This window comes from Phodopus roborovskii, unplaced genomic scaffold (genome assembly GCF_943737965.1).
Source record: "Phodopus roborovskii unplaced genomic scaffold, PHOROB, whole genome shotgun sequence".
Lineage (NCBI taxonomy): Eukaryota > Metazoa > Chordata > Mammalia > Rodentia > Cricetidae > Phodopus > Phodopus roborovskii.
The window spans coordinates 10,087,303-10,112,714 of NW_026126636.1; the positions used below are offsets into that span (position 1 = coordinate 10,087,303).

At 52.8% G+C, this 25,412-nt stretch overlaps 1 protein-coding gene and 1 pseudogene across 1 annotated transcript; both read right to left on the bottom strand.

The window, feature by feature from the left end:
* Positions 1 to 4,806: 4,806 nt before the first annotated feature.
* Positions 4,807 to 19,687, bottom strand: Opa3 (outer mitochondrial membrane lipid metabolism regulator OPA3). Its single transcript, XM_051207361.1, has 2 exons — positions 19,469 to 19,687; positions 4,807 to 5,219 (listed from the first exon to the last, which is right to left on the bottom strand). Exons 1-2 carry the CDS (start codon positions 19,608 to 19,610, stop codon positions 4,822 to 4,824), a joined length of 540 nt encoding a protein of 179 aa, XP_051063318.1. The 5' UTR covers positions 19,611 to 19,687; the 3' UTR covers positions 4,807 to 4,821.
* LOC127239047 (uncharacterized) lies at positions 7,533 to 7,683 on the bottom strand (annotated as a pseudogene).
* Positions 19,688 to 25,412: the final 5,725 nt, after the last annotated feature.

Consider the following 25,412-nt stretch of genomic DNA (forward strand, 5'->3'; position numbering starts at 1 on the left):
CAGGTCACAGAGCAAGCAGCACAGACATTACAAAGTCAAGGTAACACAGCCATGTAAAAACACAGATTATAGAAATGGGTTAAGTTATAAGAGCTAACTAAAAACAAGGCTAAGCTATCAGCCGAGCTTTCATTAGTAAGCCTCCATGTGGCGATTTGGAGGTGGCTGGCAGGACAGAGGAAGATGCGTTTGACTGGAAGCAGTACTGAATCTCCTGGTCCTGGAGTTAGGAATGGCTGAGCCACTGTGCGGTGCTGGGAATTGAACTTGGTTTCTCAGCAGGAGCAACAAGAGCCATGCCTCCAGCTCAGTAGAGTTCTTTATGACCTGGATTATCACAAAACAGGACATGGCAGCAAGTACTGCCAGATGATGAGGGTCATTCCCGAGATGACATACAACATCACATTCCATGTCATTCCACGTATACACATGCCCCAAATTACACAACACTGTAACCTGCAAACAGGGAGAACAGAATTATTACACAATGTGTTCTGGATGGATTACATAAACTCTTCCTCGTCAAGGGTTTCGATGGAGACTCAGTTCCTTCCTCGGTCACTGGTAGTGGCTTCTGTGGGGACTGAGGGGGAACACAAAACCAAAGGGGGAGGGGCTGTGTGACTGGTGGGGTGGAGGCAGGCTGAGGAGACCCTGTGGATGACCTCCTGTCCCAGAGGGTTTCCTTCTTTCTTTCTTTTTATACTTTTTGGTCTTGTTTTGAGACAGGGTTTCTCTACATAGCCCCGGCTGTCCTGGAACTCACAGAGATCCGACAGCCTGTGCCTCCCAATGCTGGGTGTGTGACCGCATTCAGCTCTGCTGAGATGAGGCCGCCTTTGTGTGCCCTTGACAACCTCTTTTGTGAAGGGCCAGTGGGCAACTGCTTTCTGCTAATGTGGCCAGCGACAATGTGGAAATGAATGAGCACGAGTATTTCAAGAAACTTTTATTGACTGATGTGGCTCAGGGGCCTAGCCGGCTCAGCCTGGCTGTCAAGACTGCAGTTTGCTCTTAGGGGAGCCTCCCTACGGAGCTCTCAACCTTGAACTTGATGTACCTGCAGTGCTAGGATGGCAGTGCTGGAGACTGACTGACTCCGGGCAAGAAGCACGCGCTCCACGCCATCCCCCAGCATCAGCTCTTTTGCTCCTGCAACTGGAGAGCCAGCTGGTGACATCAGATGGTGACATCAGCTGGTCTTTGTCACGTTCCTGGCCCATCTGGGCTCAGGAGCTGCTCAGTGAACATGTGTCCAGTTGGTAGGTGATGGCACCCCGGCTGCTAGGCAGGCTTTTCCTGTCAGTCTGTCCACACTGCTCAGAGGCCAGCCAAGGGGTGGCCTGGAGGCCAGGGGAACCGGCTGGAGCTTGTGAGTTAGATCCATTCTCCTCTGGGGTGGCTCTCCAACATCTTGGTCCCTGCACACAAGAGCTTGTCCAACAATAAAACCAACACAGGGGCAGCAGGACCTGCCAGGGATGGACAGGCAGTGCCCTTGGCCTTGGTCCCGGCTGGGTGAGGGGTGTGAACGGGGCTCTGTCTGCTACACCCTGAAGCCCAGAGTCACTCAGAAGGGAGGGGTCTGGGCCCAGTCCAGCCCCATCTGCCCGCATAGCCAAGGGTGGAGCAGAGAACCCATGCAATTGTTCCCCACTGGGCCGCAGCTGACCAGGGCTCTGCTGCGAACCCAGCCTGACTAAGAACAGGGCCCGGCACACAGTGGGTTGGCAACTCCGGGAATCTTCCTCAGATGGCAGAATACACAGAGGGCAGCGTTTCCGGTTAGCATGGATTTTTTTTTTCCGTTTCCCTTTCGAGACAGGGTTACTCTGGGTAGCTATGGCTGTGCTGGCACTCACTCTGTAGACCAGGCAGGCCTTGAACTTGGAGACCCGCTTGCCTCTGCCACCCAAGTGCTGGGATTAAAGGTGTGCGCCACCACTGCGCAGCTCATATAGATTTTAAAATTAAGCTTTTGGTTTGTTTTTGAGACAAAGTGTCACAGAGCCCAGGCTGCTCCAGGCTCACTTGTGGAGGATAATGGCCTTGAATTCTTGACTCTCCTGCCTCTGCTTCCCAAGTGCTGAGACTCAGGCATGTGCCACCATGGCAGCTGCAATCCTGGGTTGGTTTAGACAGGATCTCTCTACGTAGCCCCTTTAAACATGAAGTCTTTCTTGTTTAGCATGCCCGCCAAGCGCTGGGATTACAGACATTTGCCACCCTCAACCTGACTTTAAAAAATGTTCATTGCATTTTATTTATGTATTTATTTATTCTGTGTTACAGTTGTGAGTGTGTTACAATGTGAATATGGAGGTCAGAGGTCAGAGGACAACCCGAGGGAGTCGGTTCTTTCCTATCATGCAAATCCTGTATCTGACTCAGGCCATCAGGCTGGGTGGCAAATGACTTCCTCTGTTAAGTCCATAGGATGTGTTTTCAATTAAAACACACACAAGTAAACTTGACACACACAAACAAACCTGAAGACAACCAGCCTCATTAATACATTTATTCTCACCCTTCTCCCCATCAGGAAACAGTAACACAGCAGTGAGTAAGACAGCAGAGCCATGAAAGCTGCTCTGACCTCCTGCCTTGTAGAAGGTTCTGGAACCACACAACCCATCACAGTTGCTTCCCGCACTGCCAGCATGGGTGAAGCTGCCCACTGGCCCCCACATGTCCAGACGCATCAGGATCAGGAGGGCTCCCTCCACCCCGTCAGGAGTAGCCCTCAGGCCTACTCTCATGCTTGGGTGGCCTGAAGGTGGCATTCACCTTGAGAAAACATCCCTGTGAGTCTTCAGGGAAGAGCTTCAGTTTAGTCGCTCTGCTGGAGTATGACTGACCTGACCGACCCCCGGGGCCTTGACCTGCCTTGGCCTTTGCCATAACTGCTGCGGACTGACCCAGGGCAGGGTGGTCAGACCTGGTGTCAGGGCTTTGAGTGCTAGTGCTAGACCGGATGCTCAGGGGTAACCATGGCAATTGGGCTTTGGGCTGCTTCCCTGACTCCATCCTGTCCTCCCTCATGCAGCCATGTCTGTCCTCACCAAACTCAGCCACTCCTGAATTTAAAGACATCAATTTCTCCCTCTCCTAGGAATTGACAGTCTCAGAAGCAAGTCTTCCGCCTGGTGAATTCTGGGATTGGGCCATTTTCGCCCCTCCGTGGAACAGCCCTGCCAGGCTTACCTCTCGGGACAAGAGCCGGGTGGAATGGCTCTATCCTCTGTATTCAGAGACCTCAGGTGTGGCCTGGGGCTCTCCTGATAAGGGACAGAGACCCAGGGCCTCTGGTCTCTGGAAAGAGGTCAGGCTATCTCCTTGCCTTGCAGCTAGAACCATCTGGACCTCTCCTCCCTACGTAGCTGGTGCCCCCCTGAGCTGTGGGATCTTGGCCAAGTCCCTCAGTATCCCTTCTCCTGGGCCTCAGTTTCCCAATATGGGAAAGAGCTCATAGGATGAGTCTTGGCCCCTTTCCACTAGAGTCAAAAACTTTTCTGACTCTTCTCCAAGGTTTTTGTCTTTTCTTCTTCTTCTTTTTTTTTTTTTTTTCTTTTTTCTTTTTTTCCCGAGACAGGGTTTCACTCTGTGACCCAGCAGGCTGTCTGGGGACCCACGATGGGACTCACTTTCTGAGTGCTGGGATTCCAAGTGTGAGACACCACACCCAGTTTTCTCTATTACTGATGAATACTGGCCCGGTTTGGAGGCTCATATTAATCACGCCACTTGCATATCCCTGGGATTGTCCTTATTTGGGGACTCAACATCAGGAACTGTCAGCCACAAAAGTGTCTGCGGCAGCCCCAATCCTTCTGGAGCCAAGTGGAGGCTGCCAAGTAGCACAGTGGGGCCTTGCACTCTTAGGACGGCAGAGGGTACCACGCTGAATAGACGCCACAAGATAAGGCCACGCCCTAACCCTGGGCCCTGCCAGTGGCCCCATTTAAAAAGGGATTTAGAATGGGCCTGTATTCACACAGGTGTCCAAGAGACAGAAGACTCGGAGCCCCTGAGGCCACAAGAGGGAGTGGGGTCCCCAATGCCCTGCCCTCCACTGTTACCTTCCGGAACTGTGGGAGCACAGGCCACTCTGTCGTGCGTCCTAGGAACATGTCGTGTCTGGGGAGTGGGCAAAGAAGTGGGACCCACACAGATGGGGGACCCAGGCTCCAGGAGCGGGGAGGGTGCAGACAGATGTGTGTGGGGTGAGAGCTAACCCACTGGCCTGAGAAATGCCACTGAAAAACGACAGGAGTTGATGCAGGTCACTGGAAACAAGGTCCAAGGACGCCGAGGACAGGCAAGTGTGGCTGCAGCTGAGACATGAGACAGGCTAGATGAGAGCCAGCCAGGAACAGTCCACCAAGGAAGGGCCTGGGGATGACACCACAGGCTGAGGGGTGGGGAGCAGAGGCTCCGCTGCCCTGAGGTCTGCACCGGCTTGAGGAAGAAGGCGCTCCAGTGCTGGGCAGCTGACCTTGCCTGACCTGGTCTGGCTTCCATTTTTGCCTTAGCCAGGGCAGTGGGGAGACAGGTTGGCAAACCCTTCAAAGTTCAACAAAGTTCTTGGTTGGGGCTGAGCACTCCGAGTCATCGTCGGGCCGGACTCTGAACACTTCCGCTGCGATGCTCCCTGGGGGAAATGCCCAGACTGTGTCATGTGGTTTGGGACCACATGTCACAGTTGCTTCAACGTCCTGGTGGCTTCTGCTGGGCCAGGGCAGGCCAGGCCAGGTGGTGTGGGGAGAAGGCCCTGTCAGGGGCTCATGGCCACATACGAGTCCAGGCCCCAGCCGCTGGCTATTTCTTGGAAGACGCTGCATGGCACTTGGCAGTGGAGTGCACGTTGCAGACCTGAGCGCGCACCTCCTGCAGCTCAGCACGCAGCTCCTCCAGGGCGCTCAAAGAGGGCGTGGCCTGTGCCTGAGCCTGTAGTGTCTCCAGTGCTAGCGCCAGGCGGCCCACCTCGTCCTGCAGCGCGTTCCAGGCTGCCTTCTGCTCCTCCTCCTTGTTGCGCTGCTGGGTCTGGTGGCGCCAGTACTCCAGGACCAGGCAGCCTCCGCCCACAATGAAGATAGTGGCCTCACCCAGCAGCTCAGCTCCCAGCTCTGCCGCTGCCTCCTCGTTCAGCGGCTTGATGGCTGTGCCCCGGAAGCCCATGATGCGCATCTTGGTCCGCATCTCCACCCAGTGGTACACTGCGGGGAAGACAGGGGTCAGGTGTGCTCCAACGCCACCCCACCCCCACAGTTTCTCATCCTAGTTGGAGTCAGAGACCAAGGAGGGAGTAGGGGGCTGCCTTAAGCAAGATCTGCCCTTGCTTCACCCAGGGAAACGACACAAGGTTTCTCTCTCCTCCACTGTGGCTTCCTTTCCCCAGCACTCAGAAGAGAACCCCGGGCCTCATGCCTGCCACACACACCCGCGATCACGGAGCTACCCATCTTCCTTTCGTCTACATATGTTTGAGACAGGGTCTTCAGTAGCTCATACTGACCTTCAGCTCCCTACGTAGCCAAGGATGACCTTCAACTTCGGATCTTGGCGCTTGCACTCCCCAAGTGCTGGATGACAGGCATGGGCATTATGTCCAATCACTGTTTCCCCCCAGATGTAGCCCTGAATTCCTGACCCTCCTGCCTCTGCCTCCTGAGTAGCTGGGGTATAGTCCTGGTCCTCTAGGATCAGGCCTGGCTCCAGGATGTCTCTTAAAGCAAAGCAAGGTTCCAAAGAGCAAGAAGAAACCTGCTGAGAGCAGAGGTCACAGGTGGAGGCCATGCCCTAGTGGGTCACATGTGTGTGTGTGTGCACACACACGCACACACACACACACACACACTCACAGGTGTAAGGTCCAGCCGCTACACCTAGCTCCCTCTGCAGCTCTTCAGGTCAGCAGAGTGGCTTGCTGTCCTCCTCCCTGACACCACCGCCCACTTCCCCTGTGAGGAGGAGGGTGGCAGCGGGGCTGGTGGGGGCCCCACAGAAAGGCCCCACACCAAGGACCCTCTGAGCGCCCACTCCTGGGGCACCGCTCTCTCCTCACTGGAGATCAGGAGCCGCCTTCACCCCCAGCATCACCGGCCCATCAAGTGGGAGGAGGAGGGGGAGCCCAGGCTAGCTCCGTTCTGAATGCTCTTCCAGCAGAGCCTTTCCTTTTTGAGACGCTCTCGATATGCCTGGCTCATCTGGAATTCACCATGTAGAGCTATGCTGGCCCCGAATGTGTTAATCCTCCTGCCTCAGTCTCTCAAGCTGTGGGACATAGGCATGCAGCACCATGCCTGACTTCATTTTAGTTTTTATTATTGTTAGGCTGTTTTCTTCTTCTTCTTTTTTAATTTTTATTTATTTATTTTATTTTGGGGCACAGGGTCTCACTGTGTATCCCTGGCTGGTCTGGAATTCACTATGTGGACCTTTTCTTTTTTACTTTCTTGTTTTCTGCTTTCTCTCTGAATTTATTTATTTATCTTTTTTATGCTCATTGGTGTTTTGCCTGCATGAGTGTCTGTGGACGGGTGTCAGGTCTCCTGGAAATGGAGTACCATACAGCTGTGAGCTACCATGTGGATGCTGGGAATTAGACCTGGGTCCTCTGGAGTGACAATATGAGCAAAGGGGTCAACACCATGATGGGGAAATCAGCTGACCCGAGCTAGCGGGAGCTCACTGACCCCAGACTGACAGCTGGGGAACCTGCAGCAGGACCCAACTAGGCCTCTCAACATGGGCAACTGTCGTGTGGCTTGGGTAGTCTATGGGGCACTGGCAGTGGGTCCAGGATTTGTCCCTAGTGCATGCCCGGGCTTTTGGAGCCCGTTCCCTATGGAGCCATACCCTGCTCAGCCTGGACCCAGCGGTTTGAGGGCCTTGGTTTGGCCTCAAGACAACGTTGTCAGACTCTGTTGCCTCCCCATGGGAGTTCACACTCTCTGAAGAGTGGATGGGGTGGGGGAGGGGAGAGGCAGGGGAAAGGTGGGGAGGAAGAGGAAGGGAGGGAAGGAGGAGGCACTGGGATTGGTATGTAAAATGAAAAGATTGTTGAGACAGGGCTCATTGTATAATCCAGGCTGGGACTGAACTGGGGCAGAAAGCCTCCTGACGGCTCCTGCAGGACTGTGCCTTCACGATACTTTGGACCTGCCCTTAGTGTCACATGCATTTTATATCTCAATCACAACACACAGCCAGGGCCAGCAAGACAGTAGGTACAGTATGTGAAGGTGACTGCCAACCAGCCTGAATACCCAAACGGTATGTTCTCTAACCTCTGTGTGCATATCTATGGCATGTGGATGGACACACGCACGCAGGAAAGCACACAGATCTCTGTGAGTTACAGACCAGCAGCTATGAGCTCTCATTCACTTCTCTTCCCGGAAACCCAGGCTGGCTTTTCCGCCCCCACAAGGCAGCACAGGCCTGTCTTAGTCCAGTCCCACAGGGTCCACTGCAAGCATCCGTTCAGGCAAAACATCATACACATAACCAAAGTAAATCTTTTTTTGCAGGGGAAAGCATGAACACAGTCTCCCACAACCATAAGTTTCCCCACATCTGGGGAAATCGCAGGGTCAGCACATCCAGAGTGTGACGGATAAGCCTCGCCCTGGGAAAGCCACCTTTGTGATCATGATACCTCCCTTGCCAGGTAAAAATATAAAAATAAATCTTTTCTTTTTACTCTTCCTAAAAAATTTTATTTATACGTATTTTTATGTATGAGTGTTAGGCCTGCATGGCAGAAGAAGGCATCAGAATCCACTCTAGATGGTTGTGAGCCATCTCTCCAGCCCTAAAATTAAATTACAAAAAAAATAGAATATACATACAGAAAAATAAAATATTACTAACTAAGCGCCAGGGTTGTAGCTTGGGACCCAGAAGTACTTATTTTTCAACCAAGGCTGCCTTGGGGACTCAATTCTCTGTGGGATATTCCTCACTCACAAAGTCAGAACACAATAAAGATGGAGCATCGTTTATCTAGCTAATGGGCAGTGTGGCCTTTACTGGTTGGCATTACCATATGGCTCTGCCTTGGCTGTCCCTCCCCAGATGTCCCTAGTTAGCTCAGCTCACCGTAGAGCCTGGCATGGTGGCACAGCTTGGGAGGATGATGCAGGAGCATCACAAGCATGAGTTCAGTTTTGGGTGCACAGTGAGAACTTGCCTCAAGAAAACAGGAGGCTGCAGAGGCAGAGACGGCTCAGTGGTTAAGAGCCCCTCCAGAAGACCTGAGCTGGATTCCCAGCGTCCACATTGAGTTCCGGTCCCAGAGGTTCCCAAGGCGCCTTCTGGCCTCCACCGCCATCAGGCACACAGACAGACAGACACGTGGATACACGCACGCCCTGGGTAGCCGAGGCTGGCCCTGGGGTCCTCCCCAGCTTCCTGCTTCCACCTCTGGAGGCTGAGACGAGAGCACAGGTGTGCACAGCACATGCCCTGCCTGGCCTGTCTCTCTGACCTGCAGCCTTCCTCCTAACAGCTGCAGGCACACACAGGAACTGCACACAGGAGTTAGTGCCTCCTAATGACCTCTGCCTACACTCCCCACCCAGACTGCGCAGGCCAGCTGGGTGTAGCAGAGCCAATGCCTGGGAGTTCTGGAGCCAGAGAGGCCAAGGGCTCCTTGTGCTTGAGCTGTGGTCCTGGGTTCCAGTCCTACACCTGATACTTGCTGTGACTGGTCAGGGCTCCAAACAGCACTGCCTGCTCCCACTTAGCAAATGGGAGCAGCAGGCAGGGGCAGGGCTCACAGGGTGTTGGCTCATTCCAGAGTAAGCAGGGACTATAGCAATCTGATTGGAGATAGCAGAGCTGCCTGCAGGAATGGAGCCAGAGATGGGCCCAAGAGCACTATGGTTAAGGCCACCAAGGAGTCAGACCCGCTGGCTAGGAGACCCTGCTGAGCCATGCATCATCCCTTGCCCAGGGCCCATTTCTTCATCCCCGGGGCTTAAAAATGGCCACAGTAGAGGGCATGCTGGCTGTGTCTGAAATTCCAGCACTTGGGAGGCTGAGGAAGACTGCCTCAGACTGCTTGAGCTAATATGACCCTCCCCTCCCCCAAACAAAGGGCCAGGCCTCTTTCCCCCGCAGTGGGGATGGCATGGTAGCCTCTGTGGGGCTCTGAAAGAATGCTTTCCACATTCAGAAGTGTCTTCTACCTCCCTCACAACAAGACCCTCCCCCTTTCCCCCCTGAGACAGGGTTTCTCTGTAGCTTTGGAGCCTGTCTTGGAACTCACTCTGTAGACCAGGCTCTCAGAGATCCACCTGCCTCTGCCTCCCGAGCGCTGGGATTAAAGGCGTGCCACCAATAAATACCCTCCCTTTTAATCCAAGTCCTCACACAGTTTAGCCTGGCCTGGCACCTGGCCACCTCTTGTCACTTTTCTTTCCCAGTACTGGGCATTGAACTGGGGCCCGAAGCACACTTTATCACTAAACTGCACCCCTGGGTCTCTCCTGACACATTCAGAAGGCGGTATAACGTGTAACTCCAGTTCCGGATCCAACACCGTCTTCTGAACTGTCAGGCAGCAGGCACACATGCGGGGCACAAACATACATGTAGGCAAAACACTCATATGCATAACATAAAGCTAAAAGAAGACTTTTCAATTAAAAGAAGAGAAATAGGAAGCATGGTGCTCAGAGTTCTAGCAGCCTTACTGAGGTCAGGAGAACTGTCTGAATAAAAAAGTCAGGAAGAGGAAGACAGGGCCACCAAATCACCTAGAGGTGTTTTCCAACAGACCTGCTGTCTAGCCAGCAGGAGGTGTGGCTCCAGGCTTGGTTACGATTTACTGGCTGGTTTTCAATGAACTTGAGGGGGTAAAAACACTGGTGAGTCAGCTGTACTGTCAGCCTTCCGTGCCTGCTGGGACATCCCGGCAGAGTCAGCCGGCTGCTGCCAGAGCCGAGGAACTGACTCGGGCGCCCTCTCCTGTCCATTCCCAGTACTGCTGGCAGCCAGGGCAAGGAGATTCTCAGCACTGGCCTGTAAATCAGTGGGCCCTTACAAACCAGTGGAAGGCAGTTGCTTGGTTTTTTTTTTTTTTTTTTTTAACAATGGGGGAGGAAGCAGGACATTCAGGCATGTTAGGCACTGGGCAATGTCCCACCTCTGTTGTTCTGGAACGGGCTGACCTTACACTTGTTAAGTAGCTGAGGAGGACCTTAAACTCTTAATTCTCAGGCCTCCACTTCTCAAATGTCAGGTGTGCCACCATGCCTAGACCCAGTTGGTTAAAAACTGTTTATTTTCAGACAGGCCCACTAGCCAAACTTGGTCTTGAACTCACAAACCTCCAGCTCCAACCTCTTGAGTAGCTAGGATTGCAGGAGTGAGTTGGGCGGGGCATCCAAATGCCTGCACAGCCCTGCACGGGACACACTGTGATCACCTGCTCTGTCTTCTTGGTTTTTGTTTGTTTTTTTGAGGCAGGGTATCATTCTTTGACCCAGGTTGGTCTTGAACTATCAGAATCCTCCTGCCTCAAGCCTTCTGAGGGTTGGAATCATACGCGTGAGTCACCATAACTGAAGGAAAACATTGTTTTTATGTGAAGGAAAACACTGAGGGGTAGGTAGCATGGATAAAATGTAAAAATACACTTCTAAAATACAATTAATGAAGTGCACACCTTTAATCCCAGCACTTGGGAGGCAGAGACAGGTGGATCTCTGAGTTCAAGACCAGGCTGATCTATAGAGTGAGTTCTAGGACAGACAAAGTACAACAGAGAAACCCTGTCTGGAAAAACAAAAAAGTTAATGCTACCCCCTTCTAATTGGTTTTTAAAATACTTACAACATAGCCATATATTGTTAGCAAAATATATAACCAGTAACTATGAATTTGTGCCTGCGCGCGCGCGCGCACACACACACACACACACACACACACACACACACACACACACAGTGAGTTAAATGTTCCCACTGTTTCTTTTCAGGAGACCATCTTGAATGTTTGGAGGTCATCAGCGACAGCCTGGCTGCCACAAGCTATAGCTGATGTGACACTCTTAAGACTATAAATAGACCCAGGGAAGTGACTTTCTCTGGAGACCATTAAGAAGAAAATGCCAGTGCCTCCCGAGGTCGGCCAGGCAGGACAGTAAGTGGCGCCCAGGCAAACACCCCACAAGGCCACACTGCTCCTACAGGCCGTCTACCTGTTGCTCAGCCAACTCTTTGGCAGCTGTACTTAATCTGGTGTTTGTCTGTTGCATATCTGCCCCTCCCTCCTCCCCGGCCCCTCCTTTGAGACAGGGTCTCATTATAGAGGTCTGGATGGCATGGGTATGTAGACTAGGTTGGCTTCCAGCTAACAGAGACCCACCTGCTTCTGCTGTGCGCTGGGATTGCAGGTGTGCAGGGCGCACACCCAGACCTTTCTATCTGCCAGTGTGCATGGTGTCAGGGGTGGGGCTAAGGCCTGGTGTGTGCTACACCAGCACTGGCCTTCCTTCTCTTTTCATATTTGTTTATTGTTACCCAGTAGGCCAGGGGGGCCTTAAATCCCTGAACCTCCTGCCTCCACCTCCTATGTGGTGCGATGACCACCCCACCTGGCTCTTCCTTTGGTTTTTGAGACAGTACCTCACTTTGGAGCCCAGGATTGCTGCATGGGACCTGACATCCTCTGCCTGACTCCCAGGTACTGCCTGGCCAGCCCTAGCCTTCGAGGGAGGCATGACCTGCCCGAGCTGTCATTTCAACACCCTCCATTTGTTTCATTTCCCAGTTCCAGGCAACTTCCAATTTGTCTTGTGTTGATCACTCCTCTCTTATCCTTTTGACACACAAGCATAGGTATTCTGTTTTTTGAGATAGAGTCTCATGTAGCCCAGGCTGGCTTCAAACTCATCTAGCCAAGGATGACCCTGAACTTCTGACTTTCCTGCCTCCACCTCCAGAGTGCTGGGTAAAGCAGTGTGAAACCATGCCCTTTATGCAGTGCTAGGCACAGTCAGTCAGTGGGGTACCGAGACTCACACCCATGCCTGTGCTGTGGTCCACACCAAGCCAGTGTCCGTGTTCCAGCCAGTTCACGTCTTCCTACGCCTTCTGAAGCCTGCACTCCAGACCGCGCTGGCTGACACAATGGACCTCCAGGCCCTGCCCTTAATGGCCTCCCGAATCCACTTCCTGTTGAATGGGTTTTGTGAATCCAAGACAGTGAGCCAGCTGGGGAGCTTGCTGGGAGAGGGGGACCAGTGCCTCATGGTGGCTCCTGCCACCTGTCACTCAGCTCCTGTACGCCAACAGAGGGAGGAACCTCCCAGCAGATCCCAGCCAAGCCACAGACTGAAGAAACAAAGGTAAGTATGGTAGTGGATGCCTCTACTGTTCTCACTCTGGAGGCTGAGGCATGAAATTCACCTTGGAGGCCAGCCTGACCTACAGTGTGTGAGTACGTTTCAACCCCTCCTCCCCACAAAAAATCCCTCCAGAGCTGGGGCTGGCCCTGAGGTTAAGAGCATTTCCTGCTCTTGCAGAGGACCTGCGGGGTTCCCAGCACCCTGTCAGGCAGCTCATAACCATCTGTACCCCCAGACCCAGGGGACCCCACTCTCTTCTGGTCTCCAAGGAGTCAACAGATAGCAAGTGTGGCCTTCAAGTGTATTTTGTCCCTAGAATTCCAGTAGGAGTTTAATCCCCGAGTTCTGTTAGTGGTTAAGAGAGTGGACACTAAAGAAGACAGTGAAGACTTTAGACCCTGAAATCACTATGATGGAACCCAGGGGCTGAATCCCAGTGGGTTTTAGATAAGGAAGAGCCACAGACCCAGTGACGCCCTGGGACCCTACCAGCAAGCAGGCCATCAAAAGAGCCAAGCAGATGCAGATACGGTCCGGACTCTGAGCTAAATAACCCTCTTTTCTTTATATACCCACTCTGCCTCCACTATATGGTTACGGTAACGAAAATACAATTAATACAAATACTACTGCGACCTTGTTTACTGCGTGTGGCAAACTAGGAAAGCGAGCTGCATATTAGGAAGGAATAAGCACAAATGGCCTGGGGGTCATTTCCTGCCCACTCACTCACAGCTTCCCTGGAAGCTTCGATGACACACTTTGACATGGGGGCTGGGGGAGGAGAGCACTTTGAGCCAGGCAGTGAGGTATGCCTCTAAAATCCTAGCACTTGAAAGATGCCAGAAGCTAGAGGATGGCCCAAGTTCCAGGCCCACCTGGGCTACGGCACAAGATCCTGCCTTGGAAAGCACCCCCCCTAAAGAAAGAGTTGTGCCTTCATTGCACAGTGCACCAAGGAAGTGGACCAGATGCTAAGGCCGTCTCTTCCTCCCAGGAGTGTGGCCCAGATGCTAAGGCCGTCTCTTCCTCCCAGGAGTGTGGCCTACTGGGGACAGGCAGGGACTACAGCGCTGGCTGCTGCTTCATGACTTCCCAGTTACTGTCCTCAGCTGTGCAGCCGGCGCGGCCGGCCGACACACCTGTGGCAGGAAATCTGCGAGGCGTTGTATCTTGGTGAAACATCAGAATGAAACAGTTGCTAGACCTTGAAGTCATGGTGGGAAATAGTGATTGTTCTCTGTTACCTATAGAGCCGTTTTTTTCTGACAAACCTTGGCAGCCTTTGCGTGACTTCAGTCACAAGACGGCCCTGGGAACCCTGGAGCGTCTTGCATTATCGAGACTGCAAACAGTGTAACAATAAGCACTAGCGTTGCTGCGTGTGATGTCTTAAGCACGTAGATTAATCAGGGGCTTTGGTATGAGGAATTTGTTTTACCCACAAAACAACTTTTGTGTAACAGTCAATAAATGCGCTCGTATACAGCTATTTGAAGTTCAGTCCCCTGAGGCTGGGCCTCCCTCCCAGCTGCCTGAGAGGCCAATTTCACCCTGGTGACCCTCTTTCTTTGTTTATCCTGAGTAACCGAGAACACCGACATAATCCCAGCACTGAGGAGGCAGAGGCGGGGAAATCTCTGAGTTCAAGACCAGCCTAGTCCACACAGGTCCATGCCAGCCAGGGCTACACAGGGAGACCCTACTTTCTGTTTGTTTTTTTGAGACAGGATTTCTTTATGTAGTCCTGGGACTGGCTCTGTAGTCCAGGTTGGCCTCAAACTCAGACCCAACTGCCTCAGCCTCCCGAATAAAGGTATGCGCTTCATTAATTGTATTTGAGAAGTGAGTTCTTAAATTTTACCCATGCTATACCCACCCCCACTGTTTTTGTTCACACAAGAACAATGTTTTCCTTCAGTTATGGTGACTCACATCTATGATTCCAACCCTATTTGAAAACAAACAATGTACAACACAATACAAGGGGCAAGCCTACCCTGCCTAGCGCCAGGAACCTCAGGTGGGCACAGCGGTGGTGAGGGGCCTCACCTGGGGAACTGACTGGGAACTCTGAGTCACAGGCACAGGCACTTAGTGAGGAGACAGGAAGGAAGGAATCACAGAGAACAGGACCCTGGTGGGTGGGGCTCTCTCTGCCGTCTTCCCTCCCCTACCTGACTCCTGCCAGCTCTACCTTCAAGCAAGTTTTCAGATCAGTCTCCACTGAGAGGGAACGACGCGTTCCTCTCACAGGTGACACGATAACCATTGGACTCAAGACATCATCCCAAGTGGAGGGACAGACAGACACCAAGAACAGGTCCACACAAGCACACACCCACAAAGTATGGTGTGTCCTAAACCTTCCCCAGATAGATATGGACACACCATACTTTGTGGGTGTTAGGTTCCAAACCTGGGACAAATGGCTGAGGTGCCTATAACATTTGGGGGGGGGCGCAGAGCAATGGCTCAGTGGTTAAGAGCACTGGCTGCTCTTCTAGAGGACCTGGGTTCAATTCCCAGCACCCACTCTGCAGCTCACAACTGTCTGTAATTCCAGTTCCAGGGGCATCCATGGCAAAACACCAATACACATAAAAGCAAAATTAAACAACAAAATATGTGTTCACACACCCTTACTTAAAACAAAGGGATGGGGCCACCAGGGTCTCCTGGGATCCTTCAGTCCCTACCTGTTTGTTACAAGGCCCTTTCTGGCTGGCAGAACCCTAACCCTCTCCAGCCCAGGGGCTGGCTGCCTTCCCCCAGCTAATATTCCCTCTATAATGCAGCCATTTGGTCACCTGGTCCCTTTATCTACTCTTTTGGGCCTCCTGGCTGATGCATCTGGACGCCCGTGTCCTCACACGGCTCAAGGTCATGTCCACTCTGGACTCTCCCAGATGTCCCTGCCTCTGTCTGTGCTCTCCCTCATATCTACAATAAACCTTCTCCTCCACCATACCTAGGAGCAGCCATGTCCTTCCCTCTTCCTTCCTCCCTTCGATTCAGTGGGGTCCCTGCCATACACACAGGACTCAAATTCAGTTGGGGAAAGCTCCAGACTGCAGGTCTCATACTGGAACACGGGGACCCAATATCAGTGTCATGAAAAAAGGGGTGGGCAGATAAGACGGTGGAGAGCAGGGTCACCAGACCCTCAGGTAGCCCAGGCTGGCCTCAAACTGGAGATGTAACTGCAGGTGACCTGGAACTCGTGAACCTCCCCTCCTCCTCCACCTTCTCAGTGCGGGCGTGGCAAGCATTAGTCAGGACGCCTGGCCCCGCCGCTGACTATAAAAAGGGCTCTACTGTGATGCCTCTCCAGCTCTTTTTTCACTCATTACTTTGAAACGGGGTCTCAAAAGATGCTTCCTGTGAACTCACTCTATTCCCCAGGCTGGTCCTGAACCTTAAATTCTCCTGCCTCAGCCTCCTGAGTAACTGGCATTACAGACTTGGCTGGCAAACTGTTTTCAGTGCCAAGTCATGCTGCAGATCACAGGGTACCCAACTGGACTAGAGAAGCTGCCTCCTCCCTGTAGCCACCCTCAGCCAACAATTACCAAAGATCTATTAAAATATAACCCAGGACTGCCCTGAGGAACTACTGCAGTTAGCAGCTGCTGGAGGAAGGGGACAGAGTCTTCACTGACAGGGTCCCCATGGTCAGACAAAAGTAACCCCACCCATGCAGTCAAGCAACTCAACACATTTAAAATAACAGTAATAAAGAGCCATCCTTAATGCCAGAACTGCAGAGGAAGACAGACCTGTGCGAATTTGAGGCCAGCATGGTCTACAGAGCCAGTTCCAGACCAGCCAGGACTGCACTGTGAGACCCCGTCTGGGGGGAGTGGGGGTGGGGGGAGAAGTCATGAAATTAGAGGGCCAGTGGGGTAGCACAAGAGAGGATAGTAGGTGACACAAAGTATACATGTGTGTGGAATTATCAAAATCATACAATAAAATACAAATCTATAAAACTCGAGACTGGCCGGGCAGTGGTGATGCACATCGTGAATCCCAGCACTCAGGAGGCAGAAACAGGTCGATCTCTGTGAGTTCCAGGACAGCCAAGCTGCACAGAGTAACCCTGCCTTGAAAAATGGAAAACAAACAAACAAAAGCTTCAGATCGAGAGAGAGAGAGAGAGAGAGAGAGAGAGAGACAGACAGACAGACAGACAGACAGACAGACATGCCTGTAGATCTGGACTAGGTAGTAGGAGACAGTTCTGAAGTGTGGTGTCACCCTCCAGGACATGGCAGATTTGAGACTCAGTCACGAAAAAAGAAAAAGAAAAAGAATAAACGGTAAGTTGAGGCTGAGGTGTGGCTCAGTGATGCAGTTCTTACCTGGCTCACACAGGACGGTGTGTGTGTCCCATGCTCAATGCCCCCCCACTCTCTCGTACACACTCAACGCTCTCACCGCACACACTCAGATCCTGCCCCCTCAAGGACCAGAGCCCCACGGTGTAAAGCCAAGGTGTTTTCAGTGTCAGGGTCAACTGCCTGTCTCTCTCCCACGCCATTGGTTTCCTCCATCAAATGTGCCAGATGCATGCGACCTCAGGCCTCAAGCTCAGGTGCCCTTCCCTCTCCTCCAGGGTACTACGACCAGACAAAGCCTTCTTCCTAACGTGTCTGGCCTTGAACCTCATTTGTTGTCTTCCACAGCAGTCAGTGCCACCTAACAGGCTCTATTTTATATTTTGATTTTTGAGACAGGGGTTTATGTTATAGCCTAGGCTGGCTGGAACTCACCATGAATCAGGTTGGCCTCAAAATCAAGGCATTCCTCCTGCCTCAGCTTCCCAACTGCTGGAACTAGAGGTATCTAGAGGCATGTGTCCCCATGGCTGGCCAGGCTTCCTATCTGAGGTCATGATGCAGCTTCCCACATAGAATGGAAGTCCCCAGAGACCTGGATTTCTTTTTTCTTTCCTTTCCTTTCCTTTCCTTTTTTTTTTTTTTTTTTTTTTTTTTTTTTTTTTGACTTTTCAAGACAGAGTTTCTCTGTGTTGCCCTGGCTGGCCTTAAACTCACAGAAACCCTCCTGCCTCTGCCTCCTGTGGGCTGGGATCAAAGGTGTGCGCCACCGCTGCCTGGCTGAGACCTGAATTCCTTTATATCTCCATACTCCGCACAGCACTGCATGGAGTATAAACGCACGCAGGGCATACATAAAGTGGGAAAGGTAACACTACAGACAGTAACTGATGAGGGTTCAGTGCTGTAAGGGCGGAAGAATACACCCTGGTGAGGTTCAGTGCTGTAAGGGCGGAAGAATACACCCTGGTGAGGTTCAGTGCCGTAAGGGCGGAAGAATACACCCTGGAACACAGTAACAGCCACCAAGAGCTACTGTTTCATAGTGTCCCTTGTAGGGAATTAGAAACAGAGGCTTGGAGGGATTGAGTGATCTGTTCACATCATCAGCTTAAGGGGTGGGTGGGGCCAAGCTGTTCTGTAAACTATAAAGCTAAGGGCAGCCCCAGTGCTGGGAGCGGAGAGAAGCCCGGGAGTGCAGAGTTCACCTCCAGGCTCTGGCACAGCCTCCATGGTGACGGAGTGTCACCACAGAGTGCGAGCGAAGCCATCATCCCTGCCCCTGGGGCCTCAGTAAACTTCCTACTGTCACCCAGTTAGTGAACTGGGAATCTTGGAACTGAACGTAAGTGAGGATAGCTCTAAGTTGCAGCCACTCTCCCGCCTCTGCTGAGACTGCAAGCATATGACACCAGCTGCTTCATTTGTGAGACAAGGTCTCGTGTGGCCCAGGCTGAACTCACTAAGGAATCTGAAGCTGGCCCTGACCTGTTGCTACTGCCTCAATCTCCCAAATACCGGGGCGTGAGTGTGCACCACCCCACCCGGCTCCAACATCCAACACGTTTCCACTGTGAGAGCTGCGGCCCAGGCGGAAGCTTCACCAAATACCAAAGGGACTGTCAGACACCTAGGGGGTGGGAAAAAAGACGCCCCCTCCCCCAGCTATCTGGCCTTTGTACATGTTCCTTCCCTTGGACCCAACTCTGTCCCTGTCCTTCAGTGATCTCCTCACTCCTAAGGTCCCCCCACCTGCCAGGAAGCGCTCTCCCTACTCCCTACCAGGTCAAGTGTCTAGCGGGCTCTGCCATCCCATCTAGACTGTCCCACCCTGGGTCTTCGGGTGACAAACAGGTACTGGTATAGACCCTGTTGTTTCATAAGCAGGGTCAGCTCAGGCCTCGCACAAAACAGACGCCCACCTCAATATATATATATATATATATATTTACACGGGGCAATGGATGAAATGTATGTAGTTCCCAACTCAGCAAGTTACAAAACGTCATCTCTGCTCCACAGAGACAGACCAGGCTTTTCCGGGAGCTCGTATTTGGTGCGTTGGCGATGCCAGTGAGGTCTCTACTCTGGAGGCTCTCAGGGTTCACCCAGGGACTGCTCACGGTGCCTGACCGTTCTGAGATAACACTGCCATATTAGGACCGTATCTACCAGTGCCAGCGCAAGGGGCCTGCACGGTGCGGCCACCGAAGGAATGGATGGCATGAGGCTGTCCATTGCGGGTTCATCCTTTTGCCAGGTCCCAGGGCTCCCCAGGGCCCCAGACTCCGCCTCCAGACCAGAGTCAAACTATGCCATAAGCGCCGTGCTCTGGACCCAGGGTGATAGGCAAGCAGCCACAGGGCAGCAGGGAAACTGAGGAGCAGCACAGAGTCCATGGCGTGAAGGACGGCTAGGCAAGGGGTCCTAGTGGGCTGATGAGTCCCGCCCCTAACTTCTGACAGGTAAGTCCCGCCCCCACGGCTTTGCTCCCGCACCCTATTGGCCGTCGTAGACGTCAACCGCCACAAGCCCTCTTCCCTTATTGGCCTGCGTTCCAAACACGCGCGGCGACGCCCCTGACCGCACGCCCTTCTCCGCTATTGGACAAGTGTCACGCCCCTCTAGCAGGAGCCATCCCCATTGGCCCCAGGGCTTTGCCGGTTCGCGCCGGGATTGGCCAGGTCCCGAAGCCATCCTTGCCCCCGAGCAACCACCTGAGAGGGGTCGGGGATGGAAGGGCCGGGGGCCGCGGGGCCAGACTCACGCTGGGCCGGGGGCAGGCAGATGTAGGTCTTGAAGAACTCGCTGCGGCGGGCGGCCTCCTTGATGCGGTTGGCCAGCGGCTTGCTGACCTGCCGGATGCCCAGGTAGAACAGCTTCGCCATGGGGAACGCGCCCACCACCATCTTGGCGGTCGCCCTGGGCACGCGCAACCTGGCTGACTGGGCGGGGCGCCGCTGACGTCGCCTCGCGTCTCCTCCGCCCGCCGTGCGTGCGTGCGTGCGTGCGTGCGTAAGGAGGGACTTGCCTCGGTACCTGCGTGCGAGCGCGCGCCTGCCCGCTCGCGGCGGGGGTGGGCGGGGGAACGTGAGCTTCCCCGTGACGTCACCGCGCCGACGCCCCGGGTATGCAAATACGAGGCGGAAGTGAGGCGTCAGAGGGCGGTGCCGTTAAACGGCCGCTCGCAGGAGCGCGGCCTGAGCCCTGGTTCCCGACGCAGTGACGTCACCACGCTCGTGCGTGGTGTCACGCACGGAGTCGGCTTCCCTGCCCATAGGAGGCGCCGCCTGGTTGCAGTCCCGTTTAAGGCTGGTGAGTCCCCGCGTGCGCTCGCCGGGGGGTGCGGGGACTCACCGCGTGGTCACACAGACCTCACTCAACCCCTCGGGAACCCATTCTAATTTTTAAAATTGTTCTCACCTATTCTTTTATTTTTTATTTTAAAGCGCGGGGTCTCAGGGGCTGGAGCGATGGCTCAATGGTCATGAGTACTGACTGCCCCTCCAGAGGATCCGGGTTCAATTCCCAGCACCCACGTGGCAGCGCACGCCCACTCATGCAGGCCCTGAATTAACATAAAATGAATTAACATAAAATGAAAATAAGCTAAAAACATAAAGAAAATAAAGCAAGGTCTCAGATAGCCCAGCCTGGCACCGAACGCACCGTGCAGCCGAGGCTGGCCTTGGAATTACCGATCCTCCATTGTCTTGTCTCTGATTTTTGTTAATTTATGTTTCATGGTTGAGGATGGACCCCCCAAGACATTCCCCATGCTAAGGCCACTGTTTCCAACACTGAGCAGGACTCCAGCTCCTCACCGGGGCGGGGAGGATTCTAGGCTAGGATTGTACACCTGAGCCACACCTCAAACCTGTCACTGGGTGGTTCTGGGCTAGGGCTCTAACGGTAAGCTGTATCCCCAGCTTTGTGTGTGAATTCTGAGTGTAAAGCATGCTGACATGTTGGCATAGTGCAAGTCCCATAAAAACCCTCACTACCATGCATAGATTAGTATTATTCTCTTAATTCCAGTCTAAATGTGCTCTGTAGCAAATCCATCCTATCCCCAAGCAACTACCCAAAAGCCCGGTGACACAGGGCCTGCAACACTGGCTGATAGCATTGGTTCTCAAGCAGCCGCACTTCCTCCTGTGGAGGGTGAGCATCCCCAGGGAGCTGGCGCAGGAAGGAACTTTAAGGACAAGTCCCAAACTGTCCTCCCTTAAGCAGCAGGGAGCAAAATCATATAAACAAAGTCAGGACTGAGTTGAGAGAAATTCCTGGATGATGGCGTGAGGATGGGTATTTGGGGACTAGAAGGGACAGGAAGGCATAAGAGCAGAGGGGTGGTGGCTAGCAAGAGGGAAACCCTGGGGACACATAGCCAGGAAAGCTCGGTGTCTTTGGTCAGCTCCCACACCAGGGGACCAGTGCTTTGTCTGTATTGACTACAGCTGAGTCTAGTGTCACACACTGTCAGCACAGCACTCAGGAGGCTGAAGCAGGAGCATAGAATGTTCTAGGTCAGCCTGGACCACATACTTAATTCAAGGTCAGGCTGTGAACTCAGTGAGTCCTGACTCAAAATAAAAATGTACAAAAATAAAATAAGATGTATGTCAAATGGGCTGGGGTGTATCTGTGTTCTGAAAAGTGCTTGCCTAGCTCTTGCAGAACCCTGGGTTGGATGCCCAACACTGGACAGAAAAAAAATGGGGTACATCATTCATAGTGTCACAGAACTTAGGGAATGACTATATATGGGTATTTATTGGAATGACTTGCAGGTTGCAGGCTGCAATTCAACAATGGCTAGTTATGAATGGAAAGTCATTCAACAATGGCTAGTTATGAATGGAAAGTCATTCAACAATGGCTAGTTATGAATGGAAAGTCCAAGAATCTAGTGGCTGCTCAGTCCCACAAAGCTAGGTGTCTCGGCTGGTCTGAAGGACTGGATGGGCTGATGAGGTGAGGGCCAGCAGGCCAGGAATGAACCCTCCTTCCTCCATTGTCCTTATATAGGCTCCCAGAAGAAGGTTTGGCCTAGATTAAAGGTCTGGATTAAAGACCTGTGTCTTCCAGCCTCAAGATTCAGATGAAAGACATGTTCTCTCCTTGCCTCGAGATCCAGATGACAAGTGTGCCCTCCACTTCTGGATTCTAGTGCATCCCAATTATAGTTGACAACTCAGAATAGTCATCACAGGGGGACAGCATGTTTGACCTAGATGTCTAAATTATGAAGACATGTCCAGAATCTTGAAAAGCAACTCTTCCAGGGGGTTGGTGGTTCACGCCTTTAATCCCAGCACGTGGGAGGGAGAGTCAGGTGGATCTCTGTGGGTTCAAGGCCAGCCTGATCCACAGATCGAGTTCCAGAACAGGCTCCAAAGCCGCAGAGAAATCCTGTCTCGAAAAACTGAAATAAATAAATAAACAATACTTTACAGAAAAGCAATTCTTCCAGTTGGATGTGTATTTTAATATTTTTGTGTATTTGTGTGTGTGTGTGTAGGTATATGCACATGAGTGCAGTGTGTGTGTGTGTATGTGTCCCCAAACGAGTGCAGTGTGTGTGTGTGTGTGTCCCCAAACGAGTGCAGTGCCCATGGATGACACTAGAGGGCACTGGGAGCCCCTGGAACTTGATTAGAGGTGTCTGAACCACCTGATGTAGCTCTCTGAATAGACATGGGGTCCTCTGGGAGAGCAGTACTTGCTCCAGAGCCCCCTCTTCCCATTCTACTGACTTCCCAACTGAGGCCCAAGCTCCCATAGGTAATCGGGGTGATGACACTGGGGTTTCTTGAGTTCCAGCCCAGGGTCATCTTTTTGTATTGTTTTTGTTTTGTTTTGTTTTGTATTTTGAAACAGGGTTTCTCTGTGTAGCTCTGGCTGTCCTGGAACTCACTCTGTAGACCAGGTTGGCCTCGAACTCAGCGATCCTCCAATCTCTGCCCCCTGAGTGCCAGGACTAGAGGCTTGTGACACTACATCTTGACTCAGGCCCATCTTCTAATCCGTGGTGGCCAAAGGGCCTACCAGGGAGTCTAAGACCCCCAAGGAGGTTTTAGCACACTTCTAGATGTGAATGTAATTCTTTTCTGGCCATGTTCTTAGCTTTCAGAACAGCTTCCAGGACAGAGTATGTGTTCAATACTCTTTGTTCTGTCTTCTCTTGTTGAGATGACAGTGTCCACCAGGCCAGGCAGTAGTGGCGCACGCCTTTAATCCCAGCACTCCGGAGGCAGAGGCAGGCGGATCTCTGTGAGTGGGAGAGCAGTCTGGTCTACAGAGTGAGTTCCAGGACAGGCTCCAAAGCCACAGAGAAACAACGTCTTGAAAAACAAAACACAACAACAAAACAGTCTTGTGAAATAGCCTAGTCTGGTCTTAAATTACAATCCTCTTGCGCTGGCCTGGAGAGTCCTGGGAATACAGACCTGTGCCACCATGCAGAGAGACCTCCATCTCCTTCCCATCTCAGGGGCCGGTTTCCACATCACAGGGAGAGGCAGCTCCTGGGGGCGGGCCATGCTAGTCAGATCTGGGTACTTCCTTTCCTCCTCCTGCTTGGTGAAGGAAAGGCCAGAGCCATCTGGATGACCCATTAAGCCACAAAGAGGAAGGGACACCATAAGTTAAGTCCGGCAGCCCTGGCCACCCTGGGGCGTGGGAATAGACACAGACATGGGAGAAACAGGGAGCCCAGGGTGGCGCCAGCCAGCACTGACTCACCGTAGACCTTCCACCCTTTGCCCTGCAGCCTCTTGAGTGACTGTCCTGGACCAGGGCCTGGGCTGGTTCCCAGAGGCCCTTTCCGCCCAGGCCCCTTGGGCGCCCTTTTCCCAGAATGGGCCAGGGGCTCAAGTTACACAATCCTTTAGACCCTAGTGTTTCTTTCACAATGTCCTCCTTCGAAACACATCCTAAAAACTGGTCCCAATGGTGTGGTGGCGCACATCTTTAATCCCAGCACTCAGGAGGCAGAGGCAGAGGCTAAGGCTGAGGGATCTCAGTGAGTTCTAGGCCAGTCTACATAGGAAGTTCCAGGCCAGCCAGGGTTACACAGTGAGATTTGTCTAAAAAAGCAAAAATCAAAACAAAACAACTTGGTCCTGGTGTATGTCAGCTATTGAAGAAACGGAGGCAGGGAGATCAGGTGTTCAAGGCCAACGTGGGCATCTTATCAAGACTAAGAGGAATGGGGGGTGTTGTATGTGCAACCGAGTCCTCTGGCAGCCAGGTAAAGCTTGAGCCGCCAGGTAAGGCTGACGTAGCGATGACACGGCCATGAGCGTCCCGCCCATCGTCGGGCGGGGTCAGCTGGCTGCTAGTTCCTAACAGGGGGTACGTGGGTGGCTCAGCCAAGGAGCACTTAATGGGAGGAGCCCTAGTACCAAAATAAATAAGGTGGAAAGGAGGGGCCAGCAAGATGGCTGAGCAGGTAAGGGCTCTTATCCAGGCCCGGTGACCTGAGCTCAATTTCCTGGGTCCCGCATGGGGGAAGGAGAAAACCGACTCTTACAAGTTGTCCTCTGACTGCCACAGAAGTGTGGCAGGACCCTACCCAACAACAAGTAAATAAATGTAGATTGCTATGTTCACTTTTTACTTGGCAATGCTAAACCATCGAGAGCAGGATCTGGTTGCCACAGTCCAGGCATAGTCTCTGAGGCAGGAGTGATGGATGGATCGATGCATATGGGTGGGTGGGTGCCCTTCTCAGCCTGAACCCCTGCTTACTCCTACTCTTCCGGGCATTCTGCCTGTGTTGGCTCCCGTCTGCTTTTGACAGCCCCGTCTTCCTGCACCATACCAGACTGAGAGAATGTTGTTCATGTAGAATCTCAGAAACTCTGCTCCACAGCAGGCTCCACTTGGGAAGCTGAGGAAGGAGGACCATGAGCTCAAAGCCAGACCGGGATAAATAGCCATACTCTTTCCAAAACACAAAAACAGAAAGAATTGTTATCACCGGCTCATGCCGGGGCTCTACCACTGAGCCACGCCCCAGCCCCTCACTGGGGGATTCTAGGCAGGGGCTCTACCACTGAGCCACGCCCCAGCCCCTCACTGGGGGATTCTAGGCAGGGGCTCTACCACTGAGCCACGCCCCCAGCCCCTCACTGGGGGATTCTAGGCAGGGGCTCTACCACTGAGCCACGCCCCAGCCCCTCACTGGGGGATTCTAGGCAGGGGCTCCACCACTGAGCCACACCCCAGCCCCTCACTGGGGGATTCTAGGCAGGGGCTCTACCACTGAGCCACGCCCCCAGCCCCTCACTGGGGGATTCTAGGCAGGGGCTCTCTCCAGGGATTTTAGCTAGACACTTAACTGCTAGACTAAATTCCCAGGCGTTGTCATGCTTAATATTTTGAGACAGGGTCTCACTTTGTGGTCCAAGTAAGTCTTGAGTTTCCAAATCCTCTTTCCTCAGCCTCCCTGATACCTGGGATTGTAAGCCTGCACCATCAGGCCAGGCTCTTCTGTCTTTATCAATTAGAAACAGTTGGCTTAATTACCACCTCACGCTAAACTCTCCACGACTGACTTCCTTCTGAGAGCCCACTGATGACTCCTGGCTCTGTCAATCGATTCCCTATCAGGGCCCTGCCAGTTAAAGAGAATCATTGTGGGTCATAGTGGAAGATGGCTGAGAGAGAGAAAGACAAAAACCTCATTTTTCTTTTTATCCCTT

Bases quoted from the DNA above. Each gene is read 5' to 3' on its own strand.
- Opa3 (XM_051207361.1), bottom strand. From the start codon at position 19,610: ATGGTGGTGGGCGCGTTCCCCATGGCGAAGCTGTTCTACCTGGGCATC. The intron at 5,220-19,468 runs GTGAGTCTGGCC...TCTTCCCCGCAG, and splicing joins CTGCCTGCCCCCGGCCCAGC to TGTACCACTGGGTGGAGATG.